A 24710-nucleotide genomic window follows, 5' to 3' on the forward strand; every position below is an offset into this window, starting at 1 on the left:
ACTTGACATTTTTGGCCAGGCCGAGTCTGTACGTTGGGATGCAGTACCCGAAGCAGCAGTGTGGGATGAAATCTACAGTCGTGTTGTCCACTGTTCCCATGTCTTCTGTGTGCTCACTGGTCTGTTAGTTGAGAAGTTTAACTTGGCACAAGTAACCCATGTAAGAAACTGTACATTTTTCAACCGTTGTAAATAAAGTGTAACCTTAGTGCTTATTGTATAAATAGGCAAGAGGCGTTCGGCTGTGGTTATTGCAACGGGGAGGGCAGGAGGTCGCTGTGGGATGGCTTCCTGACCCCTGAGCAGCAGCTGTGCTTGGGCGAAAGCTGTGCCAGGCATAGCGAAGGGGTGATAAACTCAACCCTTCCAGCCCGCAGGAGGAGGGAATACAGGATGGGATCAACCCAATAGCAGAGAAATGGAGAAACAGAGCAGCTGTTTACCCCTGCACTCCTACCCAAGGTGCATTCACTCGTGTTCCTGAGGACAGCACGTAGCTGGGCCCTGTGCGTGTGGAGAAGGCAGAGCAGAGCCTGCGTTTCCTCAGCACGACTTTCCCCAGTCAGAGCCAGGCAAGCAACAAGCGCTTGGGTTGTACCCAGTCAGCTGCAGATGAGTGTGAGAACCCAACCAAACTGAACCAGCCAGCCTTGGAACCCGCACCGTCAGGGATGGCCAAAGCCAACCCCGAGGACCCAAACCACTGCCCTGTACCAGCTCTAACGACTTTGGAAGCTGCTGGAAGCTGAACCCGTTCTGAACAGTCCCGGTCAGTCTAATGGCACAGAAGGCCTTGTACCCATCCCTCCAGTGTTGTATTTGTCTTGCCAGTCACTAAAAGAAGAAAAGAGATGGTGGCATGGACTCCTAAGGCAGACAGAAGCAAGAACAGCATGGAGCTGCAAAAATCCTCTCTCACCTTCACACCTTTTGGCTAAGAACCATGCCCTGGTTCTGCTGAAAGCTCTGGGTTCTGTAAGCACACCTGCTACCCATGGCAGGCAAAGCCATGCCCTGCACGGCAGCTCCTGCTGAGGGACCAGTACGTTTATCCAGTGCCGTGTCTCTTCTCTGCTGCCCTACAAGAGGCATTTTCCATCTCCAGTCCTGCAGCGCTGCTCTTGCTGCCGCTCTCAGCATCCCCAGGCTTTGCAGACCTGCAGCACAGTCAAGTGAGGGAGGGGAGCTGCACTCGTGCTGCAGGAATATCTGCCTAGAAAGCACCAGGCTTCTTCCACTCCTACAGCACCATCTGCCAGAGCCCAGCGTCTCCAGAGCAAAATTCAGAAGCAGAGAGAATTGTGCACACAACCCCTCCAACAAAACCAAAATCCCAGCACGCTTTCAGCATTAACTGCCAGGGTATTTTCTTACAGTAGCAGGGTTTGCTTTCTCAAGTCCAAGTGAGCAGAAGCTGTGCTGCACCCATCGAGGCAAGGAGAGGAGGGAACGCTCACAGTCTCCTTCCTGAGGGAGCCTTACCTGCCAGGGCAGCCTCTTCCTTTTCGCACTGCGGGGATGAAAATGCCACTGCCTACCCATCACCAGGATGTGCTGCCTGATCAAAAGAGGTCCATCACCATCTCCTCAGTGCTAGGAGGACTTAAAGATGCTGTAAAAGGTGGAGGCAAATACAGGCAGCAAAGCAAAGCTGGGACACCAGGCAGCAGGACAGATGGAAAATCGGCTCATTAGGACTGGCTTTGTGCTGAAGCATCCTGAGTTCCTCACAAAGCACCCTGTCTTGTGGCACTTGAACGGCACAGGGAGGTCAGAGTCTGTTTCCCCTACAAGGAGAGAGATGCTTCAGCCTCCTGGCAGCACATCTCAGTCCTGGAGACATCAGAGCAAGACTGCAAAGCTGACTTGTGAGCCGCCTCGGCCGTGCACAGGCACAGCAGCAGAGCCAAGACACGATCAGGCACAGGTTTGAGTTGGCTCAGGACTGGGGAGCTTACAGTCAAAGTTAGCAACCAGTTATGTAACAGTCCCTGCGAGCTACACCAGTGCCTGAGCGTGGGCTCTGCGCTCACCTCCAGTTCTCCCATTTCACACTTCAGCAGGCCACTTGCACGCCAGGCAGCGCTCCAAGGTAAAAACGCACTGGAATGGTCTCCATCCAGGACACGGAGGAACGAGAGGCACTCAGTAATTCTCAGGATGGGAGATGCAAGGTAGAAATCTATGAATAAAACTGCTCTGTGTCACTGGTGAAGGACACCGCGACACCCGCAGCAGAGACACCGCCTTGCTAGATGCGGTTCTCAAGAATAAATGCAGTTTTCACACCTTTTTTTTGTACGAAGTGTGATGAATCTGGGTTTTTTTTTCCAGAAATAAAACTTTATTTTATTGTCATTAATACCAACTTTACACACAGGTTTACTCCCCCAGACTGCATCTCCTTTGCTTTTTATTATTTTATTATTGTGTTTTTTTAAAAAAAAGGCAATTTTTTCCTTCCTTGGCCAAGGAAGGGAATTTTAAGTGATGTCAAACTCCTCTTTGGACACGTGGTTTTGCTATTACAAAACTATTAAAATGTGGAGGAACAAGTAATATCAAAGACACGTACATTACCAGTGCTACTGCTTTGGGGCTGTGCTAATATACTTGAACAGAATCTGATCAGTTCTAAACGTCTAATCACATTTTAGATATTAACAAAGTAAAAGACTTTGACGTTAATATAACCCACAACAGAAAAAAAAGTAATGCAGCATGTCTATCTTTAGTCGAGTGTCTGGGAAGCTCAGTCTCCAGTGGAGCAGGACACCCTGCCTCAGTTTGCCTGAGGCATAATCAGCTCGTAATGCCCAACCTGGCCTTCCTGCTTCAGCTGGTCCAACAGATCCTCCTTGCGCCGCTTTCTGCTCACCACCAGGTACCTGTTGTGGCCCTGTCCATGAGATTTACTTTTAAGACCATATTTCTGGGCGATCTGATGTATCTGCTTCCGCTCATCCATGGTCAGTTCTCTAGAGAAAGTCAGGTCGACATGACTTTCTGAGCGTGCATAGTTCCGAATGATCTCTTCGATGTCTCTCTTAGCGATTTTGTTCACCCTTTCCACATCAAGCCCAAGTCCTTCCCTTTTAAACTGCTCCTTCACCGAGATGGGCTCTCGGATTCCTTCGCCATCCTTCCCCAGGCCACCGCCTGTCCAACCCATCTTTCTTAAAATTTGATTCCCAATGTTGTCTTCCGTGATCTTCTGTTTAAAAGCCTCTTCCGCTGATCGACCCCGAATCTCGTTTCTGGAGATGACGTCTTCAATGGTACCTTTCTTCAGGTTATTAACAACAGTTGGCTGAGTCTTCTTGAGGATTTTCACGGCCTCCTCTGCTGCCTCATGCTTGACAGATTTCTTAACTCCAACCGCTTCTGCGATGAATTCGTCTTCAAGCATCACCTTGCATTTCCACCGCATGCCAGTCATCCTCTCAAAGACGTACTCCACCGTCATCTTGTTGAACTGGGCAGTGTCGTTCAGCGTACACACGGGATTACTGGAGTTCTCGTAAATAACGAGGTCCTTCAGGTCCTTCTTCCTGCCGGAGCCCCGCGATGAGCAGCCCACTTTCTGAACCTGGGTCACTTTGATGGCTGCTATATTTGACTGCATCTTCTGCAGGATTTTCAGTGCCTCTTCGGCCGCTGCGTGCTTACTGGTCTTTTTCGTGCCAAACCCCTCGGCCAGGCAGTGATCCTGCAGGTACACTTGACAGCGCCATGAGCGGTTGGGCATTAATTCATATTTATATTCAACAGACATTTTGTTATATGAGGCAGAATTGTTAAGTATCCCTATAGCGTCACTGGCGTTCTCTGTGAGGACAAAACTAGTCCAGTGTTTGCTGCTATTAACAGAACCTTTCGCAGATTCAGCACCGGGCTGCATTGGGACACAGTCCCTGTTGGCAACTACAAACTCCTCATGAGGTTTGAGAGCAGGAGGGAAATCCAGGCGACTCACGCCTGCCTCACACACCACCAAGTCTTCGTGATAAATGTGCTTGAATTTCCGCTGAACAACTCGAACTTCCACAGACTTCTTCAGCAGCTTGACTGCCTGCTCTGCAGCTCGATCCCTGGATCCATTTTTGCTGCCAGCATAACCAGTGGCCAGGTAGACATTCTGACATCGCACTTCGCAAGCAAAGCCATCTGTTAGGAGCTTCTTGCTCTTGGGGAGGTCAGCGGGGGCAATTTCCTTCAGAGGAACATAAATATATTCAGGATTTGTCTTGCAAGCCTGAATAGAACGTGTCAAAAGATACGTGTAGTTAATTTTATCAGTCCCGGTATTTGCATCTGGGTTTGCGAGGTTTTTCCAGACAGCTGCTGACAGTTTCTCAATAAAGCTCTGCTTCAGCGTTATCGCCGATGGCGGGAAAGTCTCTGATGTGGACTGGGCAGCTGAAGGGGAAACAGAAACCTGCACCGTGCTGCTCGGGGTAGAGTCCGTGCTATTCACAGCTGCCTTGGCTGCTGCTGCTTGGCCTGCGAAGCCAAGTCCAGCTGAGCTAGAGAGCTGGGGATCCGCCTCCCAGGCACTCGCAAAAGAACTCGTGCAGTTCTCAGCCAGCTGTGCTACACTGTTTGTATTCGCCTCCTGGTTCACCTCCTGCGTTTGGTTATCCAGAGAATCTTCCTTCTTGTCATCCTTCTCAGCACTGGTGACAAAGTGTATGGGTTCAAATCGTGGTCGCACCCGGAACTTGGGAACTATCTTTTTGGGTGGCTCAGAAATCTCTTCCCGCTCTGGACCTATAGGGTGGAAGAAAATGACAAGATTACCAACACGTGCTGTGACAGGGAGACTGTGTTTGCACAGGGGAATCTCCAGGAGAAGCCGTCAGGCTCTGAATACAGGATTCCCGCTTCTTAGCCACAAACCAACAGGTTTCCATGACAGATCAAGTAGGACCATTCATCATTGTGCAGGTCACTGCCATGGCATCTCCAGCTCCACAACTACTGCACAAAAATCTCTGCATATCCAGTTACATGATTTTTAAGTCTGAATCACTTGCTCTGCCCCCCTAGTATTGCCCACTGTACCCATCCAGTCATTTCCAAAGTTAATCCATTCAAAGCTATAAAGAGAAGTCAAAACTACGGGCAGTAAGACAGGCCACCAGGGCAGGACTAGAGCCTCAACTCTGACTGCCGCAGGGTTGCAGGATGCTCTCAGATAAACTACTTCATCTTCACATCTTCTCACTTGATAGAGGAACACAATGATACTGAACCCGCCTTTCCCAAACATGCAGGGCTGTTAATGACAGCGTTAGCAGAAGCACTTTTTCTGTAAATATAACACCTGTGGCTGAAGGACACCAAACAGAGGAATCTGCCTGAGTCTCAGGCAGCAGCAGTGGCTGGGGCCCATTACACATCACCAGCAGCCCTCCTGATTCCTAACCAGAGGAAATGTAAATTGAGGCAGAATATCCTGATGTGCACAGCTACTGCAGAAAATGAGAATCAAACAGCCAATATGCAAGTCTATTACAGCTAAAGGATAGTTACACAAGGCTCCTCCTGTGGAAGACTCTGCCCCCACACGCTTAAGTAGTACATGTGCATAACTTCCACAGAGGAACAGGCAGCCACCTCGGCGCCTTGGAATGAGCTGTCTGATCCAATGCCAATGTGCAACCATGCTCCAGGTCAGGCAACACATCTGTCTGGACATCACACTACCATAGAGCGCTTATCACAGCCTGGTTCATTGCAGGTGAAAAACAGCTCTTGCATGGGCATTAAATCCTTTGGTCACCAGTTTTGATGAATTATGGCAAGGTCTACACTTCTTGCTCAGTCTGTGCTTTGTGACTGCACTGCAGCAGCACCTAAAGTCTCTCGCCAGCTGAACAGCTCTTCGTACTGCCTGTGTAACATGCAACGGAGAGCTCTTCCCCACAGATCTGCTGCCCAAGAGACAGACTGACATGGCAGAGAAGCAGTCTTGTTCTCAGTTTTGCAGCTGTCCCACGGTAGCACAGGAAGATTTGCTGGGTGTCAAAGTAAGGGAAGGAACTTTGGCAGAGCAGGGAATATATCCAAGCCAAGAGGAGTCCATTGCTGTCTGACACCTTGTGCTTTGAACAGCTGAAGTACTCACTGATGCTGCCTCCCACAGCAAGGCTCTGCCCACCTGCACCCACAACCTACACCTGTCCGCAGGAACCATTGCCCCACCTCTCCCTCTCTGGAGAGAAGGCAGAGAGTTCTGAAGGTGCTGGAGAGGAGCCAGAGGATAGAGCCATTGTACAGCCATCCCTCTCTGCCTGCTGCATTGCCTCCACCCGAGGAACACCAATCCCTGAGACCCTGTGACTGGGCTGACACAGGCAGGGCTCTCCCGGGCCCAGCAGGGAGAAAAAATAAATAAATATATTACCCCACCACCATCTCCCCGCAATGCTCCAAGCAGGTCCAAGTCAATAAGCTGAACTCCATGTCTCCATGCACGGGTACAATCCTCAGGTCAGAACATCACCCCTCAGCACAGCGAAGGGCTGACTGGCATTTAATCACACAGATTCAATTCCCTAACACCATCACTAAGGAAAATCAATCACCCGGGAATTTCAATGAAAAATGATACTTTCTTAAACAAAAAGAGTGCTCCACACAAATTATGTGCGCCCCACAACTGGGCAGATGAGGGGAAATGGCTGTAGTCCAGCAGAGCACACCGCAGTTGCTTCTCCTCAGTTTGCCGTGCTGACTCTCTCAGAGCGGCCCCGTGGTGCCCTGCTCGCCCCACACTCCCGCTAGTGCCCACCAAACCGCAGCAGGGGAGGGTTCTCCTCTGACTCACAGGCAGCTATACTCACTGTTAGACGGTGAGCGGTATCTTTTTAGGTTCTTGCTAGGGACAAGCTCGTACGTCCTCGTTTCCCCGATATCAATGCCTTCAGCCATCTTGAGAACCTTCTCCATGACCTGCTCACCATATCTGTATGGATTCAACGCAAATGACTTTAGAACTGGTCCCACAGGAGACACACACATGCGCGTGCACACAAGCTTTTATGATGCAAAACAAGAACTAAAGCTGCCCAGACATCATACCTGGTGCAAGGGAGATGCTCCCCCTGATTCTGTTGGAGTATTAACGTGGGACCTGAGCACCTGCCATAGCCAGTCTGGTGCCGGCAGACAGCCTGCACACCAGCTAACAAGCTACCTGGCTCTAAGTGAACCTATTTGTGAATAACAAACCGTGCAGCCACCAAAATGATGGTGTTTCAAACCTAAATTTAAATACATTGTCTGTCAAAACACAGCATTTGGCAGAGTTACCAGGAACATTAAATACCCCCGGGGTGTGGAGAAGGAGAAGCCTCCATAGCATTGTGGCTTCAGTGAAATAAGCAGAGAAGTGACCGGTGCTGAAGTCTTGTCTGGGTCAGCAGCAACAGACAGTACGTCACCAATACTGAAATCGCAGATGTCGTATGACAGAGGCACTGCCCAGCCTTTATTGACCACTCTCTAAAAAGCCATGCTAGTTTCTAGCTAGGCAGCTGTAACTGAAACCTTTCTAATCCCCCAGCCATGACAGAGGTGAGGAGGCTGTAGCTCTGTGCAAACGCTGATCCTGTGGCAGCTCACAGCTCCACACAGGCAGGACACACATGGTACAGCCTCCTCCCTCTTGACCTTACATCCCAAATCATCTCAGTTTTCCATTGCTCCAGGGATCTGTCACATGTTTTCAAGTGATCTGTACACTGAACCTGAACAAAGAAAAAACCCAAACCTTATTAACAGAGAAACAGCTCCAACCACAGCCTGAAACTGGCCTCCAATGGCTTCACACTGTGTTTCAGACAGGAGAAAATGCAACCTTGCACTGTTCCCTGTGTGCTCACTTTTGAAAGTCAAACAGCATCAGGTGTCTGCCCACAGACAGGAGCCCATAACTGTTCCAAGAGACAGCTTTTAAACATCACTGTTCCAAGGGCTCTAGAAATCTACTCATCCTCCACTCAAGAAATGCCCGCGGTCCCTGATTTAGAGGGCCAGGCAGAAATTAGACCCATTTAAATTTCTGGGCAAGAACTGTGAACACACTGCTGCAGTCCCTGCCCCACCTGCAGGCACCCAGCACAGCTCAGCCCCCAGCAGAGGCAGCGGAACCAGGCATGGGCAGAAAATGCCAAGAGGGATCAAAGGGAGGCAGGCAGTGGTGATACCCTCATCCTCCTGCAGCCAGGAGGATGCAACAGGGAACCCTGTTCCTCCATCTGTCTCACAGGGAGAAGAGTACATTCCCTGTGACAGGAATATGAAGGACGATGCCCTTTTCCAGCAGGCTGCAAGAACAAGGTTAGTTTTGACAGGAGTGCACTGCTCTTCCTCACAAAGGATGGAGCTGTCTGGGACTCAGATTTCTGCCCAGGGAAGATAAACCAGCCCCAATATGTGTTTGTCTAACCTGGCCTTAGAAATCTCAAGTTGCGGAGACTGTACATGGCAGTGGCAATGGAATCCCATCCCTCCAATGCCTTAACTCCAGTCTCCCCGGTGTGACTTAAATACATTACATCTCTTATCCCCCCATTTTGCATCCACATTCAACACGTGAAAACACAGGCGTCTTCTCTCATCCACCCCTAAACCGAATAAATCCCGTTACTTAACTTACTCCTTCCTCACTGACACTTCCTAAGCCCTCTAGATGTTTTCCATATCATCCCCCAGCAGAACACTCCCTCAGGTTTCATCAAAGACTGTGATTTGTATATATTCCGACAAACAGGCTGCCTTCAGCTAGTACTAACTAAACTAAACCAACACCTAACACCCCCCAACAAATTAAAACTCAACCAACAAACTTAAGAGAAAACAACAAAAATGCCACAAACTTTCAAGTTATTCACTGGATACAGCAACAACAGCTCTTCCCAAAAAGCAAAAGGCAGTTCCAGAGAAAGCTGTGGGTCTCCTTCCTTCCCCAGACAACTCTAAGTGAAGTTTCCAACCACTCTTTAACAGCATAGCAATGCGTTCACTGTGTCTATGCAGCATGTTTGCTTTCGAGCTTCGGGAAACACCCTCACTGGGAACAGGTCTGCATCACATCATGCCTTAGTCTACTGTTCCTGTCTCCCCCAAGAACTGCAGGTAGAGATGTTCATTGGGGAAAGTACTCACAGGGTTAAATAGCATCATTTTTTAGGATTTGAGATCTTGCCACACAGTGTGCCACTTCTGTTATCAGCACTCTACAACTGCAATCAGTTGATTCTCTGAAGCGCTATCACAAAGCGCCCCTCCATTACAACAGCACATAAATAACACTTATCATAAACACATTAAGGTGGGCTAATGGACTAAAGAGACGGCATCTTAAGAAGATATGCTCAATTTTAACATATTATTCAAGCTTTGGAAGTTGAAGCTCTTTTAAAAGTAGGTTCAACTTTGGCACCTGTAGAGCAGAACAGTTTTTAGTACCCGAACCAAAAAGAAATTCGGAAATCTGCATGTTTACATTTAAAGACATTGACTTGGCTCTGTACAAATGATGCTAAGTACTCCTCAACAAGGCTTTAGGACAGCAACATCAATAGAAGTCAAACTGTATGCCCTTCTGTGTTCACAAGCTCCTCAGTCGCTGCACAATTTGCTAAAGTCAGTCATCAAGCAGTTGCTTCTGTCTTTAAAGCCTTAAGTCCAGTTAAAAATAATCACAACATCAAAAGCATCAGTCAGGACGTGGGTGAAGGTTCTGCAGATCTCCACAACTTCAGTGGTTTCAGCACGTTAACAGTAATCCTGACAAAAAGACACCTCTTCCACCCACCAGGCCTATTTCTCTCAGAAAATAACCCGAGCTGTAGGGATTGTACAGGCTGCTTATTGCTTACAGGAGTATTTCCTTGTCCCTTAAACAGCAAAACTCCAAGCCTGACAGTGGCACTGGCACTGGGATCCCCCTGGGGATCCTGCCCTCCTCCCCTCAGGACCCCCACAGCCCCAGCCACCCCTTCCACACACACACCGGGACCCCTACAGCCGTAGGATCCCCCGGGAATCCCCACCCTCCCTCCCCTCAGGACTCCCACAGCCCCAACTTCTCTGCCACACACACCGGGACCCCCACAGTCCCAGGACACCCCAGGACCCCCTCTCACCCCCTCGGGACTCCTACAACCCCAATAACCCCACACTCCCAGCCCTTCCCTCCTCTCGGGATCCCCACACATCCTGGGACTCCCACAGCCCTGACACCCCCCCCCCAGACACATCCCCTCAGGACTTCCTCCCTCGGGATCCCCCCCCCACACCCACCCCGGGACTCCCACAGCCCTGACCCCACACATCACGGCCCAACATCCTCCCCTCAAGACGCCCACAGCCCCAGGGCCCCCCCAAGCCTCCTCCCCTCGGGACTCCTACCGCCCTGGGACCCCAACACCCCCAGCATCCCCCCCGGGATGCCCCCCACACCCCCAGGATTCCCACAACCCTGACCCCCCCCCCCCCCAACATACACCCCTCAGGACACCCCCAGCTCGAGGGCTCCCAACACGCCCCCCCCGCCCTTCCCTCAGGACTCTCACAGCCCTGAGCCCCAGGTCCACCCCTCACCCTCAGGACTCCGACAGCCCGGACGCTTCGCCCAACACACACAGCCTTCAGGGCCCTCATCCTCCCTCAGCTCACCCTCACCTCCCCTCCCTCAGGAGCCCCCCCCAGGCCCACCTCTGTCCCCCCGGCCTCACCTGCACCCCAGGAAGACATGGTTGGTCCAGAGCACGGAGAGCGCGAGGAGGCGGTCGATGGCGGCGCCGGGGAAGTCGTGGAGGTGCCGGAGGATGAAGAGGCGGCGCAGCCCCCACTGCCGCTCAGTCTCGTTGTGCTGCCGCCACTGCTCCAGCACGGGCTCGGGCACCACCGCGGGCTCGGGCGGCGCCATCGCCGCGGGGCCCGGCGGCGGCACCAGGCCCCACGTGCGGCGCGGGCCGCCGCTCACCGCGCTGCCGGGGCGCCCCGGAGCGGCTTCAACCTCCACCTCCACCTCCTCCTCCTCCTCTTCCCCCCCTCTTCCCCTCCCCTCTCCCCCCCTCCCTCTCCCCGGTGCGGGTACCGGGACCGGCCCCGCGGGACCCCTGCCAGCGCCGATCGCCTCCCGAGCTCCGCGCAGCCGCCCGGCTCGCGCCGCCTCACGTGACACCGCGCGTCACCGCCTCGCGAGGGGCCGCGAGACGCGCCGGCCCCGCCCACCCCTGCGCGCCCCCTGCGGGGCACGAGTCGCTGGCGCAGCGGCTGAGGGGCGGCCTGGAGCTAAAGCAGAGCGCGGCTCCAGCCGAGGAGCTGCACCTCTGACAGTATCCCTCCGACAGCGCGTTTGCTTTAAGGCCCCTTCCAACCCTTTTAAGGTGAGCCTTTTAAAGTGTTTTTGCAAACACTGCTCGTTCTTTGGACATAACGCCTTGTGCTCCGTCTGATCCGCACTGAACAGATTCTCTCCTGTGATCCCCTTTGCAGTCTCTCCCCATCTCACACGCAAGGTCAGGCAGAGCTGGAGCCCGCTCCAAGCTAGCAAGGGGTTTGACTGTTGCAAAGTTTCATAACAACACTAAAATTAGACCTTGGAAAGCAATAGAATATGCATGAGGTTTCTGGGAAGATTTCTCCATGTGCCTTATTATAAGGGGGAAATCCATCCTGTCCCAGCTCCTGTCTGCACGCACTGATGGAGATCACCACCTCGCGCTGCCCAGCCCTGAGAAAGGATGCTCGCTGTCTAGAACTCCAAATCGAGCCTTGGAGAGTTTTATTCATCAGCGGTTTTGGTATCAGGAGCAGCCCGAGTCCCCCTCCCCTGCACGCAGGGCTGCCCCGCTCCCAGTGAACCCCACATCGCACCGGGCTCTCCCGGGTTCATTTAGACCTGAGAGAGCAGCTGGAGAGGAACCAGGGGAGTGGTGCGGGTCCCTCAGTGTCCCACAGCCCGGGGAGGTGAGGGGCGGCACGGGCAGACCCCGCTGTCCCACTTACACCGACTCTCCCCTGAGAACCTCCAGCCTTCTTCCAGCTTGGAATAACACGAGGAGGTCCAGTCAGAGAAGAGGGAACCCCAGCCCACGTCCATCTGAGGTGGTCTAATGGGGTGGTGAGACATGGCAATATCCACACAAACACAGAGTTCTCCTTGCTTTATTCATTAAAATTAAATACTTCGTGGCTGCCGCCAGAGCAAAGTGCACCGCATTTCAATTTCCCTTGACTCTGAATGTACAGTTTCCAAACCCAAACAACAGCATAGTGAAAATACTCCTCAGGCTTCACCCCTCGGGGAAGCCAGTGACATTTATATTAAAGACAGAATTAGGAAAAAATATGCCCGTAACAATGTTTGAAAACGGATTCGCTACATCATTAGTCACGTTTCTGTTACTCATCAAAATTCCAGGTAAACAACCAGTTCCCTCCTATTATCCTGTCTTGTCACACACATTACAGGACACTTCAATTTTAGAGACCATGCAAGTCAATAAACGAGCTTCTTCCCAAGACACTAACACCGAACATTTGTTCCCCCCTCCCCAGACACAGGACCCTTAAACTCTTCTAGAAGTGGCAGTCTTCTCCCTCAGACCCAGTGCAGCTGGCGAAGACAGATTAAAAAAAGCTACAGAAAGGGAAAAGGGAAAAAAGAGAAAAAAACAGAAGATTAGCAAAAAAGAGAAAGACACTCAGAAGGCAGGAAAAAAGAGATGCAACATGAAAACAGCCGACAGAGGGAGACGGAATCTCCTTGTGGTACCTCATGTACTTCAAGGAAATCACACAAGTAAAAACCTTTTATCCTTAAAGTCTTTCAAAAGACTTTTCGTAACTGGAAATAACATCCTAATTAGGCAAATTGGCAGGGAGGAGAGACAGTGACCCGCAAGTGTGGTAAAAAAAAGCCACATTAAATGACTCCTTTAGCAGATAATCTAGAAATCATTGACAGACTGACACGGACTGGTTTGGGGAGCAGGCTGACATTCGACAGCAGAGGGAGAAGCACTCAAATTATTTTAACTTGCTTAAAAAAATCCTACAAAATGGTCAAAGACACTTAGGGGAAATAAAATTATATTTATGGTCAAAGAGAATACCTGACAAAATACTTTGCAATCCAGAGTTTTAACTGCTTTGACTGCTGGAAACAGAAGGCAGACTGTGATCTGATCTGGGCTACTGCACCAGGCGAGCAGCTAGCCAGGCTGACACAGAAGCGGCTCGTGAGGCGCTCGCACCATCCTGAATACCTTTCCAAGTACAACTGTCAGCAGCAGCTTGCACTAAAAGCAGCACTACCTATCACAGCTAGCTCTGAGCTTCCAAATACCCAGGGTTTGAAGGGGTTTTGTTGAAATTATTTGGCAGCATGCATCCTGATCTTTCAGCAGGGTCAGGGATTCACCCACATACATTAGCCCGCACGCACGGAGGGACTGAAGGATCAGGGTCACAACAAACAAGTCTGAAATGGCAATCAGGTAGCATGAATTAGCAAAAGAAAAAATAAAAGCAAATTAAAAAAGACAGATGATGTCATGAAAATGACACCAAGAATAAAGAGAAAAGATGTTTTTATCTCTCAGCTACCCAATAATTAAACTAAGGTGGTGGTGTCATTTTCACATCACCAATAAATACATTTAAACTGCGTTGTTATTTTGCCAGCAAAAATAACTCACAGGACTTATTTTCACGTCCCTTCTTTATCTGGGTGGAGAGGGACCAGGAGAAAGGGGAGTCCATTAATTGTAGGGGAAAAAAACACACTGAAGGATTTAAAGCTGCAGCATCCAAAACCTCATTAGGACAAATTTACATTGTTTAATAAAAGCAATAATGACCAGTACATAATAAAGACAGAATCACAATGAGGATATAAGAGAGAGCAAGGGTAACACCATGGAAAGGTCACAGCTGAAATGCTGTCAGGTTTTATTAGACCCTGCGATTTAACAAGTAAATGAAGGTCCATTCCAGCCCATTGTATTCAGGGGTAATTACTCAGTACAGAGCCATGGGTTACTGTAAAAGAAGGGCAAAGAAAACAAAAAACAGAAGAAGTAAATGTTAGCCACAATATACTGGCTGATGAAGTCTTTATTTAAAAACAAAACTCATCCAGAAATACACAGAGAAGACACCTGCAGGCAAACTACAGCTCAACTCGGCCAGAGTGAAATCCTGGCCCCAGCAAGCAAAACAGCCTCCTTTTTAGTGCAAATCTTGCAGTGAAAAAAGGCATTTGCTGAATAGAAAATATGAGAAGCAACCTGCCAGCATCTGTACACTTCTAAACAGATGCCAAATAAAAAAAAAAAAAAAAAAAATAAAGGTAATACTTTTTGCATTAAACCCAGAAAGTATCAGAAACACTAAGAAGAAAGTCAAAGAAACATCATCGTCTTTCTTCACGAACACTGATCTGTACAGCAAGGTGACCAGCTTTCCCTGAGATTGGATCCAGGATGTGCATCCAGGCCAGCACACTGAGAGGCAGACAAGGCAAGAGATCCTTCCAGACCCCTGCAGCATTTAGAGAACACTTAGTTGCAAACCGTGGATCCAAGTTTGAGAACCCCCCGCGCCTGGGGAGCAGAGGTTTGGACTCAGGCCCACGCCTGAGAGGCTGTGAAATTTTGCAAAAAGTCCTTTAAAATCATTTGATTTGCACATGGCAGCAAAGGGAGTCATGAGGGGTTAGGTACAGCAAATTGAAAAGGAGAGGGCAGCCAGCCTCTGGAGACAGCACGTCCCACCCCTCGGCAGCAGTGGGTTGCATTCAGAGCCATCCCAGGAGAGGGGCTAAATGCACACCACCAAGCAGCCGCGCGCTCTTACCATGCAGCCCTCGCACAAAACGGAGGGAGCGACAAAAAGCCGAGCAACTGAGAAGAGGGGACGTTAGCCCTGCGAGCGCGTGACAGCCTGCTGCTGCCCAAAGGGAGAAAGGTACAGCAATGAGCATCTCTTGCCAGTTCCATGGAGGCTGTTGCCGAGTTCTTCACAAGAACAACCATAACCTGGAACAGCCAAGGGTGCGGACTCTCGCTTAAAACAAACTGGTGAGCGCAGGAAGGGAGCAGTGAGGAAATGTGAGCAAACAGGCACAATGACATAGCTGCATGTTAACTGAATGTGGGAGCATTCGCCTCTGGTGTGAAGGGAAAGGTTCTACAGGAAACCCGAACTGAAAATGAAACAAAAAGGCAGATTAATGGTTTCATGGATTAATGACAAAAAACAAAATAAGAATCTAAATGTTTTCTAACACAGACACACAATAAGCAATGTTGCTAAGCGTTAATAAGGTTTAATTTGACTACAAAACATGCTTTATGCAGATACACACATGCACTCACGCACACACACTCAGCAGTGGGATGAACCAAATTTATTTTCTAAAACAATCCTTTCACGGTTTTGCAAGCTACAGGACTCATCAACTGTGACTTGTTTGTATCCTTGCAAAACAGTGGAACCCTGCAATACTTTATGGATCAATATGGACAGTATTCTTCCGAATTCTGGAAAAGTACCATATATACATATTTAATTTAGCAAGGACAAACGCCCATTGAAAAAGGCACTGTTTGCATTTGTATAGTGGGGACAAAGAACTTCATTTGATTCAAAGCTCGGCACACAACAGTGTACAGTTATGAGGGCTGCCAAAAGCAATCCAAAACCAACAAACATCAGTAATGTTCACTCTAACTGCACTTTAGCTGTGTCTTCGTACTCAGCACCAGAATGAACACTGTTATTCTTTGAAGTTATTTTTCCACATTTGGAGCCTGATAAGCAGAGAATTGTTCTTTGCATTGTTTTGCAGTTACTGTTGGCAGCAGGGACATTCATTCAACAGGACTGCTCAAGACTCCTGCAAGCTCCAGTTCAAGTCAGTGCAACACCCTTCAGAAGCTCTTCTGTTAAGTGGAACTTCCCATTGAAATAAAATTCAAATGCCTCTCACTGATAGCGTGTGTTTCCTTGCCTTCCCATTTCCCTTAGCGGAGCAAAGAGGGAATGAATGCTGGAACCAACTTTTCCCTATTTAAAGGTAGACCATAAGTTAGCTTGGACTGTATCCTGGAGAGAATGTAAATCCTAGCTTTGTCTGCAGAGAAGGGTGGGCTTGAGGGTGAGTTTTTAGGGTTTTTTATAGTTAAGCACTGTTGTTCCAACAGGTCCCTTCTCCGAGAGACGTGTGCACCTCAGCCTGGGGTGCCGTCACCCTTGCCTTGGATAATAACTATCACTGCTCTCTCAAGAAGCAAGACATTCCTGTGGGAGCTTTCTTTTTCCTCTCACCAGAGAATCAACAGCAAATTAAAAAGGCTCAATTAAACACACTCAACCTAGTTTTAAGTAGACCACTGTCATTAGCAATTTAACTAATGACCCTAATGAGGATGCTACTCTCCTGCCAGGCAGGTGCATTTCTCACGCATCTTTGTTTAAATGAGTCTTCATTTTACAATAGATGCCGGCACTTTGCACTGCAGACATTTGCTCATGGTGAGGTTTGTTAACTTTATCTGTTCCACAAGCCTGCCTGTGACTATGTGGTCACCTCACATCCCTGCTCCATGAAGGCAGAGACGTTCTGGACAGTCACAGCAACTGGAGCAGAGCAGACCCACAGCTTAACACCACTGACAGGGCTCTGCTCCAGCAGGAACTCTCTGCACCTTGGCAAAACTCCCCAGAAACTTGGATGCTGCCCTTATTCAGGGGCAATGTGCTCTGGCAGGCTTTCTAGCCACATCTTGAATACAGACGCCTTCTCTCACCGGCCTTACCCTAACCATGGGCATACTTGGCATTGCTTCCAGGAGTGGGAGTCTGTGTCTGTCTGCTGCTGAACATCCAGTCCATGGGTCACCCATTTGACTGTTCAAAATGTCATAAAAACTCTCTGTCTACCCTCAGAGCCTTCATAATCTGTTAAACGCTCAGCCCATCTCCTCTTACGGTTTTGGGCAATCAATTACAAAGGGTCAGCAGGTAAATTCTGATTTGGTTACTCGTCATTAGCTTCCTTAATGTCCCCTCACACATACACACACAACACAGAGTCTGGTGATTCTCTGGCGCTCTGGGAAAAAGGAAAGACAGGGGTTTGGCAGATGTTACTATCTGTTAGTGTGTGAAGGGGGGAACAGAAACTAGTCTTGCATCTACGCTGACCTGCACTGTAACCACAAGTTAATATTACAACTTGAAGGGCTGGAAGAGAAAGAGGAGAAAGGGAAAAGATATTTTCATGGGTTATCACCAGCACCACATCTCCATAGCAATTGTTGCCATAGTACCAACACGGCCTGTGTGATTGAAGAATATAATCTGTTTGTAAGGGAGATGGAATAAAGAAAACAAAGCCAACAAAGTGCTGGGAAGGTTTAGAAGGGAAGAGGACCTAATCCTTATTTTATTGTGTTTCATGTCCTAATACTAAGTTTTTCTGCATTTTACTTCGCAGAATCTTTAAAGGTCAACTTCATTGCATCCTTTTTCTACAACTGCATACGTAGAGAGAGACTGGTAGAGCACGTAAGTAAGGGTGAAAGCAGAGGAAGACGGAGACAATACTTATAAGCTTCTGGACTCACACAGGGTCTGCTTTTTTAGGAACTGTAACTGATCCCACTGTGAGGTCTATATTAGTTAATGACGCTTACCAGGACAATGTGCCTCATGCACCATGCAGGCAAACAGCAGCTAACTGTAAAACAGCACACACGTAAGAGCTAATGATGATGATAATGATGTAACAACAAAAAAAAAGAAACCATGTCATGATTAGTGATTTCAAAGAGTATACTGCCAGACACTAGTAAACAAATACAATTAAGCTACAGCTTGTGAAATTCATGGATTTGTAAGAGATATTATGATCTAAATACTGAAATTATTAAGGACAATGGAAAAAGTTATAGAATAAAAAAAGCAGCTATGTTTCTATCAGCTATCTGCCTGAAGAAGAGAGACTTCCTAACATCTTTCCAAGCCTTAGCACTGACCTATCTCTTTCACAGAGTTTTCTGTGCCTTTCTGCATCCTTAAGTGACAATGATGGTACTGATGCTTTTCTGTATGAACGTGCTTGGTGTCAGGGAGCTCTTCTGGAATCAGAACTGCTTCTAGGAACATGAGTGTGACTTGGGCCGCAGCAAATACTTGCTCATACTATAGGGCATGTGCTCTCCCTTTTTTACGTTCCTGACCGTGACCGATCTCAGGGATGAATTCTGCAGCCCCCGATGCACAGCTGTCTAAGGGCTCTAAGCATGAAAGGACACAGACAGTCCAGGCTGGGGAGAGAATTCTGTTCCCAGTCAGTCTCAGGCGCCTCAGCATGAAAAGATATTAAACCCCTCTGAAGGTAATTCAAAAGAGCAAATCAAAATACACAGTGGAAAAAGGAACGGACAAGCGAGAAAAGGGCAGGAGCACTAATTGCTCATCGCAAAAGAATGTTGACATTGAAGCAGCTCCAGCTCAAAACTAAAAAGACTAAACCAGGATCTCATTCTGGATATTGGTTTTTTCCTCTCCTGTCTCATTTGTTTCCAAGCTTAACAGTCAAGGGGCATTTTCCATGACAAACGGTCCGGTCAGCTCTTTGGGCATGTGCCATATTATTCACGTTAACAGCATTTTTCCATGTGTTTAAGACTGCGTGGTGAGGGCAACATTTATTCTGGAACTGCCCCAGGATTGTGCAGAGCGGAACGTGGCAGTGGTAAAGAAACTGGCCTCTTGTTCATCTGCAGATTGCTCTTCCTGCACATGCTAAGGTGGCACAGCACTCTGCTTTGGAAAATTTACCACAGTGAGGAGAAAAGGAACTGCTCACTCCTTGCTGAACCAGTAGGACTGTCTCAGCAGCGCAGCTGGGTGCTCTGGAGCAACCACAGAGCGTTAGCACAGGCACCGCAGACAGCCCACGCCACAGGACCCTGACGAGGGGCTGGACCCTGTCACACCAGTCTCTAACACAGGGAACCCCACTACAGCCATGAAGTATCTCTCACTGTTTCTGTGGAAGGCAGAAAACTGATTTAGGGCTGGAGAGAACACTAACAAGGAGCTATGACCTGTCCCCTCATGCTGCGCATTCCAGAATTCATGACTATTAGTTTCCCTAAATAATTTTCACAGTATAAGCTTTTTCCCACCCTAACAAATACAGTTCCAAGACAGAACATGCTCCTCTGCAGGCAGCAGGACATCCCTGCTACCCACACCCTAGCCTTGGCAGCCAATACTGTTCCACTTCATTACAGGCACTGACAGACCATGGAAGGAACAGGGAATCCTGAGGAATAAAAACAAGTTCATCCTCTCTTGTGCTGTCAGCAAGCGATGAGGGAGGTTAGCACTGCTCCCTGCTCTTAGGGGTAACAGCTAAAGGTAAAATGCTTCCAGCTACTGCTCAGCCTTACTTGGGATTAAACCTCACTGCAAGCCTTTCCCTGATAAGGACTGTCTAGGTTAAGAGAGAGAGATAAACACCCAGAAAAATAGTAAAGAACCATTACCAAAGAGCAAATACCACTGGGTTAGCAACTTACTTTTTTCTCTCCTTATCTCTTTTAAGAGTTTGCGATCCTCCAGCCTGCTGAGCCTGAGACTGAAGCAATTCAGCTGCTGTCTTCCTTTGTTTAAATGCATTTACTTCATCATCCAGAGACTTTTTTTTATCCTCTAGCTTCTTTTTTTCATCCTGATGCAACTTTTTCAGGCGATCAAACTTTTCATGCAGCTAAGGGGAAAGGAGAGAGGTGAGCAGGACCCAGCACTACCAGATATTCCATTCACAGGAGAAAAGGAGGATGGAAGGATTCCATGAGACCTGAGCCTGCAAATCTGCACTGGTCTCTACATCACTTCTAGCTCCCTGAGCTGACACTGCATAAACAAAGTAGAAGGAACAGTCTCCTTCCACAACAGCTTACAAACCAGGCAGTGTTCTAGTGATGCAGCATTGCACAGACTAACAACAGATGACTGGGAGAGGATAATTGTAAACAAAAATTAACCCATTTCCAGAGGTCTCCACCTTATTCCTCTTTAAAGGTCAGTAAATCCACGGATTTTTCACAACACTAAGGAAGTTGTATGTGTATATTTCTTAGAGATGAAGTTTAAACCAGAGGTTGTTTCTCTCCTTGAATTTTGCCACACTGCAACTCTTCATCAGAATCAAGACTGGCACTTTCATGGTGCAGTTAAGTTGTACACTACAAGCACTATGATCTTGCTTTGTGCTACAGGATGAACACTTTAATGTCCCCATAACCCAAGTTAAACTTTCTTATGAAGTTTAAGCATATAAGCAGAAAGTGCTTTCATAGCAGCTACCTGCTTGGGAGTGAATCTATCACTCACAACCATGAAGAGACAAGTACGGCACTCTTTACCTCTTTTTCAGCCTCCTTCAGCTCCGCTTCTTTCTCCTTGACCCTCTGGACAAACATTTGCCTCATTGCCTCTTCCTTTTTCTGCAGTTCCCCCAGAAACTCATTTCTTTTGGCTTCATAAGTTTCTTGTAAGCTAAAAAGAAACGGAAGTCCAGTGATGTGACTTGGGACAAAGTCTGCTTCTACTGAGCCTCTGAAATCAGGCCCTCACCATGAACTGCGCTTGCCCACAACATATTTGCCTCTCACACCCACCCCCTTGTGCCCAAGGTCTTCTTCATCCAACTATTTCTGGGGTCTGTAAGCTATTGCACCTTCCTGTATGTTGAATGTTGGGCAATTCAAAGAGAAGAGCTGGCAACAAACACTAGTTCAGAGGACACTGCTATATCTCTGCAGCACAAACATTTCTACTCCTGCATTTGCAGTTTCACAGTCAATCATGCACACACTTTCTGTGTTTTTACCTTCTCTCCCTCAGCCAGCACCTTTGCTGAAGTCTGGATTTATCTGACCTGGCAGGTTTTCTTGGTGCATTGGTTCTTTATGTGCTCTCTCAAGGATACACACATACACGCACAAAGCACATCCAACAATGCCTCTCTCCAGCTCTCCTGTCTCTTTCAGGGATCCCACCTGAAGGGTTTGCTGTCTGGATCGGTGTCCTTAAAACCCATCTCTTCCAGTTTACATCGCCGGTATAGCTCATAGTGGCGTGTGTGGGTCTGTTCACGAAGGTCTTCCATGTTCACGCGGATGAGCATCTCCCGCAGCTTCACAAAGTCACAGTGAGCTTCATTCTCCACTGTAAGAAGACATGATAAGGAGTAAGATGGGGGCAAAAACAAAGGTTTCTTCCCACACTCCCCACCTGTCTACTCCTCCAATGGGTTTAACAGCCCTTCCAAGCAGACAACACTGTCACTATAAGTCTGACAGAAGGATTTAACAAAGGGTAATTCCCAGAGAGATATTAAAGTCCAGGCTGGCCCTTGCTCCTCTGAGAGCCTACTGCCGCCCAGCAGAAGTGTCACCATTCCTGCCATGAAAATCCCAGGGCTCAACTCACCCTGCACTGTGCCCCAAGGGTACTGACGAGCTTTCATCATTTTGTTTCCTATTTTCAGCTCCTCCGTGCTCCCGATCACTGCAAACGGCAAATGGGCCTGGAACACATTTAATGATACCCACGTTAGTCCCACTCAACTCAAGCTGACTCGTCAGCACACAGAAACTGGCACAGCCATTGAGCAAGGCAGTCATTATGCACACACTAATCTCAGGGAGTCTAGTCACTGGACACTAGCCCAAGACAAGGTGGGAGAAGGGAGGGTCCTCTTTGGAAACCCTGTTAGTGCTACCGCTCTATGTCCTCTACCTGGCTGATCCTCCCAGCCACAGGGTCTCAGGTGAGATGAGCCAGTGCAAGACCGGCATCAGAACGACAGCTTGGACAATGTGCAGCGCGCCTCTGCCTGTGGTGCTGTCCCGGGGGCTTGCCGTGGCTGAGGAGAACATCTGCACAGGCACAGAAGCAATAAAAGAGGTCTTGGAGCCTTCTTGATTTTATCCCCGAACCAGTCTCTCAGCTCACATTGGAGTACAAAACAACTCACTCTTTCAGATCATGAGATGGAAGCCCCTCTTTCAGCCCCAGAGTAACAGCTCCTTCCTCCCTCCTTACTTCAGTCCTGGTGAAGAAGAGCTGAACACATTCCCGCACCGGGTAAGTCTCTGTGTCCATACGAGCCCTGAGATCTGCCCTACGCTGAGCTGGGAGGGACTCTGCACACCCTGGCTGTGCTGAGCCTGCCCCGTGCTAACACTCGTAGTGCCTCAGGCTTTCTGTGGCTGCGTCAGGGCTCATCCTCAGCACGCTCTCTCCCAAATCCCACAGCACTCCTTTATCAAAACTGGTTCTGAGAAACCCAAAAGAGTGCCAACGGCTTTATAAAATCCTCATGATGTTGATGCTATGCACAACCACTGCTAGATGCCTGCAGAGCTAGAGGAGAAAAGAGGCCAAACCCAGGGATCACACCATGAGAAGGGATCCTAGGGACAGCAGAGCTCTACCACTAGCTCAACTGTGCCTTGTTACACTCCTGAAGCAGAGAAGCACACTCTACAGAGTGCAGCTGTTACAAGTACGTGAAGGCTGACTAAGAATAAGAGGTACTTGCTTTTCAAAAACTCAGAAACAAAAAAGTCACTTCTTAGTGAAGAAGATACTTTTTGCCTACTGCAGAATCAGAGACACCCAGAGCAAGCTCAGCCAACTTGCAACAAAAACACTCCCAACACCTCTCTAGGCTTAGAAGATCTCACCTTATAGCCCTTTCATTTCCCAAAATGAAGCAGACAAGCAAACACCCCACCCCCACCCCCCTCCGACACTCCTATGATACTTTGCTGCATTTATTTGTTGTGCAGTAAGTGAGATCTCTCTCCACCTCCGCTTGCTCCTGGGAACTATATTGCATTCTGCAAAGAAGTCGAGTGCAAGGTTTCAGCCCTTAAAAATCAAGTTGCCAGCTCCCTGCACCCACCCCTTCTGCTGACTTCTGTGCCGTGATATTTTTTGGCTACAGCTTTTGAACTGTATTGAGTTCTGGGCAAGTCACAGGGCCCCAAGAAGGCCAGCTATCCAGAAGCCCAGTGACCTTGGATTGTTCTCAAGCAGGTAGTGAAGTTTTAATTCCACAGTTCATCTGAAAACTTGGACAAGTTCATGACAGCCGCTATACGCAAAAGATTTCAGGGATGATGTTTTCTGCTTTCAGTGTGGCTCATATAGCTGAACTACAAATACAGCAAAACTGCCAGCAAGCACTCATAAAGACGGGGTCTTCAGCTTTTACTCCTTCTCCTCCCAGCTCTCACATGGGACACACGCTGTAAGTGGGGCTGATGGTCACTCAGACGAGGCCACCCTGGGCCATGCAAAGGCTCTGTGCACTGGCACCTCCTGTAAATATATGCTTGGTGGGATTCTCAAAAAGACCAAATCAGCTTCAAGAAAAATCAGGTATCTTGTTCTGAAGATTTGTTTAATCTGATTATTTTCTTAATACTTCACTCGATGCCTTTGTTCACGGTTAAATACTTTTGTTTCTGATCATGATGGCACAGATTTTAAATCCTTCAGTCAGCCAATTCCTGCCAGATCAAGCAATATTTTCTGTTTCATAAGCCGGTTTAAAATGCAAAATACTCTGCAAAAAAAATCCTAACGAATCCAGCAAAAGTGGACATAGTAGAGTAAAAAGCATATGAAATAGTTTGTTTGAATATTTTAAAGCCTAATTTTAGTTTTCATGCAAAAGACAACTAATGCAGGTTATAAGCAAAACATTAAGCATCAAAAGATCAGCCTCAATCTTCTCCATAATTAAAAAAGAAAAAAGAAGTAACTGATCCAGAGAAGTTGCTGGTCAGCAAGAAGCACTACTTAAGTGTGAAGACTGCATTTATAACCTTTCAAAGATGTTGATCTGTAATAGGCAAAGACAATGAAGAGATTTCTGTAGAGAAGTACAAACACAAAGGTTAAGGCAACTGATTTTAATCAAAGTTTCCCATTCCTCATCTGGAAATTAAAGTTGGCAGTTAGAGCTGGCAATTTAAGTCACAAACCTAAATCAACCCATCCTAGCTCTCTCACTGGTCTCAATCCTTCCACAAGCTCATCTCCTGACCTGAAGCATAGGCAGATTTGTCTTATGTTGCTAATAAAATCAGTATTTGGATAAGTTTACCAGGTCTGCAAAACTGTCGTGATCAGATTCTGGCCTGCTTAGTCCCCGTAAAGCCGGTAATTATGATTTATATCCGTTTAATGGCAGAGTTAAAGAGCTGATCTCTCTGTGCAGCAGCTGAAACAATACAGAACGTTTATGACCGAAGAACACAATTCCCGCCCAGGAGGGATGTAAATAGCTGAAAGGAAGGACAAGCAGAGGTTCACCTCCACCCTTAGAAGGGCCAAGGGGAGAGGACTTCTCCCTTTGCTATCACACCACTGGTTCCCCGAGGATGGACTGATACTGCACCTTCGTTTCCAGGAGTAACTGTATTCCTACACAGCAAGAGCACTAAGCACTGAGAAAGATGCCACTACAAAAATACTCTGACCAGGAAACCAGCACTGATAACTCTTATGTTAAGACAATCTTCATGTTTCCTTCAGGCCTCTCCACAACACTCTACAACTGGTAATATTAGATCAATATAAAAGCAGAT

General features: G+C 48.1%; 2 protein-coding genes across 6 annotated transcripts in view; both read right to left on the reverse strand.

Moving 5' to 3' along the window:
• Window positions 1–366: 366 nt before the first annotated feature.
• Window positions 367–11059, reverse strand: NKRF (NFKB repressing factor). Its single transcript, XM_054075407.1, has 3 exons — window positions 10749–11059; window positions 6849–6970; window positions 367–4770 (listed from the first exon to the last, which is right to left on the reverse strand). The coding sequence occupies exons 1-3, from the start codon at window positions 10940–10942 to the stop codon at window positions 2783–2785; spliced, it is 2304 nt and encodes a 767-aa protein (XP_053931382.1). The 5' UTR covers window positions 10943–11059; the 3' UTR covers window positions 367–2782.
• Window positions 11060–12170: 1111 nt separating this feature from the next.
• SEPTIN6 (septin 6) overlaps window positions 12171–24710 on the reverse strand; it is a 29526-nt gene continuing 16986 nt past the window's right edge. The window contains exons 6-11 of one of the 5 annotated variants that reach the window (XM_054075491.1): window positions 21538–21634; window positions 21105–21273; window positions 20469–20601; window positions 19620–19810; window positions 17724–17792; window positions 14071–15229 (exon numbers count right to left, since the gene is read on the reverse strand). In XM_054075491.1, the coding sequence (XP_053931466.1) occupies window positions 17738–17792; window positions 19620–19810; window positions 20469–20601; window positions 21105–21273; window positions 21538–21634 (645 nt within the window). In that variant the 3' untranslated portion in view covers window positions 14071–15229; window positions 17724–17737. The other 4 variants (XM_054075495.1, XM_054075494.1, XM_054075492.1 and 1 more) reach the window with 4 other exon arrangements.

Source organism: Cuculus canorus, chromosome 10, assembly GCF_017976375.1.
Source record: "Cuculus canorus isolate bCucCan1 chromosome 10, bCucCan1.pri, whole genome shotgun sequence".
NCBI classification, from domain to species: domain Eukaryota; kingdom Metazoa; phylum Chordata; class Aves; order Cuculiformes; family Cuculidae; genus Cuculus; species Cuculus canorus.

Coding starts and splice junctions, on each gene's coding strand:
- NKRF (XM_054075407.1), bottom strand. CDS start 10,942: ATGGCGCCGCCCGAGCCCGCGGTGGTGCCCGAGCCCGTGCTGGAGCAG. Junction 6,971..10,748: donor CATGTCTTCCTGGGGTGCAG/GTGAGGCCGGGG, acceptor GAATCCATACAG/ATATGGTGAGCAGGTCATGG. Junction 4,771..6,848: donor ATACCGCTCACCGTCTAACA/GTGAGTATAGCT, acceptor TCCACCCTATAG/GTCCAGAGCGGGAAGAGATT.